Genomic DNA, 5,354 nt, shown 5'->3' with positions numbered 1-5,354 from the left:
TTCGTGGCGTCGCAGTAGCAGCCGTGCTTCTCCGACCAGTGCAGATCGTTGAGGTTCTGCTCGATGGCGTGGAGGGTCGTCTTGTACTTGTCGACATCCTCCCGCATGCCGAGGGCGTCAGCAATGTTCATGAGCGACTTGGTCATCAGACCGACCCAGGACATGAGATCGACATGGAGCTCGCCCGGGTGGGGAGGCTGCGGCCGAGGGTAGTCGTCCAGACCACTGGTGAGAATGTGCGTCTCGGTCCTGCCGCGCCACCGGTAACCCTCCTTGGTCGAAAAAGCGTCGCGATCGTAGGACTTGATGTCACCGCGCTGGGTCTTGCGGAACCAGTCGTATTGTCGGCGCAGCAGAGGATAGATTCGGCGGAGGTACTCCTCGCCGAGCTCGACATTGTCGAGGTGCGCCGTCTGGAGAGACTCCTTGGGGGACAAGGTCTCCTTCTCGGCAGCCCGGGTGCCGTTGTTCTTCCGCAGGCGCTCCATGAAGTCCTCAATGATGAGGAAGAGGGTGGGCGGGTTGGCATAGTGGGGGGTACTGGACCTGGAACTCTTCGGGGACCTTGCTGCGGGCTTCGGGCCCGAGGATCTGCTCGCGCGCGATCCATCCGTCCTCGTCAATCAAGTTGAACCAGCTCTTGACAATCTCCAGCGTGAGGTCGATATCCCAGTCGGCAATGGGAATGAGGTGGAAGCCCTCATCCCAGAGGAAGCCACGCGGGAAGAAGGACCGCGAGGGAACGCTGGTGAAGAGCTCGTGGGGACCGTCGAGCTCCTGCTGCTTGCGGGCTCGGGCGGCCGCCGCCTCCTCCCAGAAGCCTTCGTTCTCTTCGTCATATTCGGGTGCGTACGACTTATCAACGAGGTGGTCGCCGTGGAAGAAACCAATGCCACCGATGAGGTTCGAGAGCATGCTCTTCCCGAACGTCTTGTACTTGTCGGCAGTGAAGGGCGCCTTGAGATCAAAGACGGAGGAGAATCTGCCGTTGAAGAACGCAGAGTTGGTCTGGATCTCCCGGGTGAGGTCGGCAGGCTTGAGCTCGGCGCCCGCCGACGCAGACGAGAAGAGGACGTCAAACTCGAAGGCGCCCTCAAACATCTTCTGCACAATCTGCACGTTGCCGGTTCCGGGGTTGTTCTGGAGCTGGTACACCACCCACGGAGGAAGCGGCTCCTCGGGATTGTGCTCCTCCTGCACGGCCTTGACCGACTCCTGGATCTGCTTGTACACGATGCCCCTCGCCTGCCACGCCATGTTGTCCGGCGCCCGCAGGGAGTTGACGATGGTCTTGTCGCCGCGCCTGGTGTCCGACAGCAGGTGTTCGCCGGCCGGGCGGTCGCCCTCGCCGTTGGTGACGACGAGCTGGTAGGCGCCGAGGTCGGCCGACGTGCCCTTGAAGGTGATGTCCTGGTCGAAACCCGTGCTGTCGCCGTCGGTGTCGATGGTCAGCTCTGCGCCCTGGCCGTCCTGGGCAATGTAGTAGTGGACCATGGTCTTGAGGTTCGCAGGGGCGCCGTCGCGAGGGACACCCTTGATGCGAGCCGCCCAGCTGCCTCCATGGGCACCGCCGGGGACCTTGACAAAGGAGGTGGTGATGTCAATGTGATTCGCCTCATCATGAATGGACTGCACACCGCCTTTGCGCGCATCATACTCATCCCAGCCGTAGCCGTTGATCTCGTGCTGCTCACACGTGTACCGGAAGCCTAGTTCTTGTTAGCAGCTTGTCCATGACCACCAAGAGCAAGACGAGTCGGTTGGGCTCATCTAGCGCGTACCAGTCTGGACATCTTGGAAGCTGTCGACCTTGGCCCACATCAATCCAGTCCAGAGGGGGTTGGCGGTCCTGGGTCGGACACCAAAGTAGAGGTTGGGCTTGTAGGGACCCCAGAAGAGACTCTCGTTGTTGAGGCGCCCAATCTCGCTGGTGAGAATGGATGCCGGTCCATTGCCAGGTGTATCATCGGCAGCCACGACCTGGTGGATGCCGAGGCATTGAAGGAAAAAAAAGGCCAGGACCACGGCCATGTGTGGTTGTTGTCGGCCCATGCTTGCGGTGTTGGTTGACTCGAGCAAGCCACAGGTGCGTGCGCTTGCGTTCTCGAGAGTGTGATCGCGAGGGGTGAGGCTCTCACGTTCTGTTGGAGACTGACGTAGCTGCCACGGCGGGCTTAGGGTACAAGTACACGTTGTCTGAAGCTGGGGCCATGCCACGGGGCTATGCTATGCCACGGGGCCAGGGGTCTGAGGTGGGTGGTCGCGAGGCTGAGATGTGGCTCGTAGCTGTCCATAGCTAGCTCTCACTGTGGCCAATCATGGGCGTGGCAGCTGTGGCGGCGCGCTCCAGCCCGGTCGCCATCGACAAGACGTGTTCCCGCTGTTACCCCTGAAGCCCAGCGGGTTCCAGTGGCTCGAGCGCTCCAGCCTCCCACTGGGCCGTCCTGGGGCGGATGTCTCCCATCGAGGTTTCCCACAGGCCAATTGCTGGGATTCCCACTACAACGAACAGACCGCCGCCTCGACTCGACTCTCGGTGTGTCGACCTCGATCCCATCTCGACCCTCGATATCGACCTAAACTACGAGAGCCCTACCACAGGTCTGCGCGTCGGCAAACCCAAATCACGATCGCCGAGCTGGTTGTGAAGCGAAACTTCGGCACATCCCCCAGCAGCCATCACCAACCACCTCCCAACTGACCACAACCCACCCCCCCCAAGCAGCTGCAGCCTTCACACCGACTCGACGTCCGCGATATGGTCCCGGGCCAGCTCCAATCCATGACGTGTGCCCGATGAACGATGCTGCTTTGCGAATACGATTGCTAGAATGAGCCTGGATTCTCTGCTGCCGATTGCGCCCGCGAGGGTCAAGGCACTGGCGCTGCCTGTTGGGCCCATCAAGAGCGAGAGGTTCGCCGGCTTCCTCGAGAGGCTGCGCGAGGAACACGTCGTCCACCTGCGCGATGTCACCCCTGATGGGCGGCCGAATAGGAGTGCGCTCCCTCCCCTCTTGTGCGAGACCTCTCTGAAGAGCATATGCTGACCTTTTGGTTCTTTCTCTCCTGCCAGACATGTTCTCGCCGCTGGCCTTCCCCGATGGGGCCATGTTCTATGATCTCAGCACCCATGTGCCGCCACCCTCGCACCTTGCGCTGTCGCCTTTTGACCTCTATCGAGAGCCACTCGCCATCGTCGCCATAGCCGACGGTGCAGAGCTGAACCGCGGCGTCTTCAGCAAGCGCCACTCGCCAATAGCGCCGACGACGACGGAGCAGAACGTTCGTGCGTTGTACCAGGAGCTGGAAGATCTCCGAGACGGCTTCGCCAAGGCGCTCGTCCACCACGTCCTGATTTTCGACTTTGTCGCTCCCGCCGACAGCTCCATGCCCATTCCCGAGGGCATCATCACGATTCCGCCGATAGAGGCATGCAAAAGGACAACACTGAAAACTGTCATGTGTGACATATCCTCTCTCCTCCTCGACGAGATGACAACGCTCGCCAAGTCGTTCGAGGCCATGACCATCATCGAGTCCCCCGGCAGCTTCCTCCGCGGAACGACATGCAAAACGGCACGTCGTGGGGGTGGGTGAACGAGGCGGTCACGCACGCTCTCGAGCGCGCCTCGCAGCACGTCATGCCGACGAGCTCCCGATCCAACTCGACAAGCGGCCTTCCCGATCGAAATCTCGCGCGCATGTCCATGCCGCCCGTCTCCTCGAAGACGTCGTCATCATTACCATCCAGCAGCGCCACGCCCGACCGCCCCTCGACACCCGCACGGAGCGGCCTCTCGAACCCTCCCACGACGTTTGACGAGATATCCGGTGGCGGCTTCAGCGACCCCTCGACACCAGAGCCGAAGTCGGTCACGCGCGCGGGGACCGACGAGCACAGCCGCGCGCAGAGCCAGGACCGGGTCTCCGTCCAGGGCTTCGGGCCGGGCGGCATGAACGAGCGGTGGCGCAACAAGGGCCGCGGCAGGGTCCTCGTCATCCTCGGTTCTCTGTACCTGCAGGCCGGCCGCTGGAGCGATGCGCTGAAGGAGCTCTCCGAGGGCGCGACGGTGGCGAGGTCTATCAACGACCACGTCTGGCACGGCAAGGCGCTCGAGCTCATCGTCGTGAGCCTGCTGCTCCTGGGATGGGCCCGCATTGAGTTCCAGGTGCCGGCGGTCTGTCTGCCCCAGGACAAGGCGAGCACGGCGAGCCTGGCGGCCAACGACGCCGCCACGCCGGACGACCCCTTGCAGCCCAAATATCTGCGCAAGCTTCAGGTGGCGCTGCCGGATCTGCTCGAGCGCATCACCGGGCTGTATTCGAGGATATCTGCCGAACACCTGCCGCCGCTCCCAGCAGCCGAGGTGACGATTCGATTTTGCAAGCTCCTGTCGGCTCTGCACTTTGCCGACGGCAAGCTTGGAGACCGGGCCTTTGCGAGCATGGTCTACGGGAAGCTTCCGGAGAAGCCCCTGACGACGGCACCGCGTCTGACCATCTCGCCGACCCGCCAGCAGATCGTGAACCAGCTCTTCCGCGCCTTCCCCTCGTCGGCGTCCGAGCTCCTGACGGTGATTGATCGCGCCACGATCCTCGCCGGCATCGCCTCGGTCCTGGGACCTCTGGGCCACCAGCGAAAAAAGGCCATGGTCCTTCGCGAGCTCGTGTCGGTGCTCATCGGCGGTCTCGTCGAAGCCCGAACGCGCGGCGCCGCGGACGTGGGCATCCATCCGGCGGCCGGCCTCGTGGCTCTCAACGCAGCACACGGCCACAGCAACGGCGCCATGGCGCTGGAGCTCGGCGAGGGTGATGTCGAACAGGGCGTCGACGCCTTTCTCGGCATGCTCTGCAGGTCGTATGGCGTCGTGGGGTACGAGATGCGCAAACCATTGGCGGAGACGGCCCAGGAAGACCCCGCGCTCGCCCGGATTCAGGGGCAGGCGGCGGCACGGTTCTTTGGGTTTCCCGGCATCAAGCTGAACATTCTCCGAGCCTGCATCAATTTTTCCGAGGCGCTTCCCGACTTCAACGGCGTGCTCAAGTACTCGAGCGATCTGCTGCGGTCAGCAGGGTCCGGCGTGGCGCCCGGTCCCCGTCGCGAGGATGCCTCGCCGTCGATCTCCCGGGAGGAGCAGATTCGGCTGGCCACCAACATCGCCAAGACGTCAAATCTGACGAGACGGCTGGGCCTGCAGCACCTCGCAGCGGAGTACTGGGACGAGTTCCTCGTTCGAGACGTGAGCCTGGACCTTCTGCCGAGCACGAGGATTCCCGTGCCCCACGCGAAAAGCACGCTGCCCGGCGCGGCGCCGCGCGCACGTCGCAAGACGCAAACCCGTTCATCTATAACC

General features: G+C 62.9%; 2 protein-coding genes across 2 annotated transcripts in view; one reads left to right on the top strand and one right to left on the bottom strand.

The window, feature by feature from the left end:
- Positions 1 to 495: 495 nt before the first annotated feature.
- On the bottom strand, positions 496 to 2,031 carry VDBG_00104 (mannosyl-oligosaccharide glucosidase; the record flags this gene model as incomplete). The annotated part of the gene is made up of 2 exons (XM_003008377.1): positions 496 to 1,709; positions 1,782 to 2,031. 2 exons carry the CDS (start codon positions 2,029 to 2,031, stop codon positions 496 to 498), a joined length of 1,464 nt encoding a protein of 487 aa, XP_003008423.1.
- An 800-nt stretch (positions 2,032 to 2,831) lies between these two features.
- The window catches only part of VDBG_00103 (hypercellular protein), a gene marked incomplete at both ends in the record, with an annotated part of 4,643 nt that continues 2,120 nt past the window's right edge, over positions 2,832 to 5,354 (top strand). Inside the window, 3 exons of the mRNA XM_003008376.1 lie at positions 2,832 to 2,997; positions 3,074 to 3,456; positions 3,549 to 5,340. Of these exons, the coding sequence (XP_003008422.1) occupies positions 2,832 to 2,997; positions 3,074 to 3,456; positions 3,549 to 5,340 (2,341 nt within the window). The remainder of the gene's footprint in view (positions 2,998 to 3,073; positions 3,457 to 3,548; positions 5,341 to 5,354) is intronic.

This window comes from Verticillium alfalfae, genomic scaffold (assembly GCF_000150825.1).
Source record: "Verticillium alfalfae VaMs.102 supercont1.1 genomic scaffold, whole genome shotgun sequence".
Lineage (NCBI taxonomy): Eukaryota > Fungi > Ascomycota > Sordariomycetes > Glomerellales > Plectosphaerellaceae > Verticillium > Verticillium alfalfae.
The sequence above is the reverse complement of the archived record's forward strand: the minus strand, read 5'-3'. Positions and strand labels throughout refer to the sequence as shown.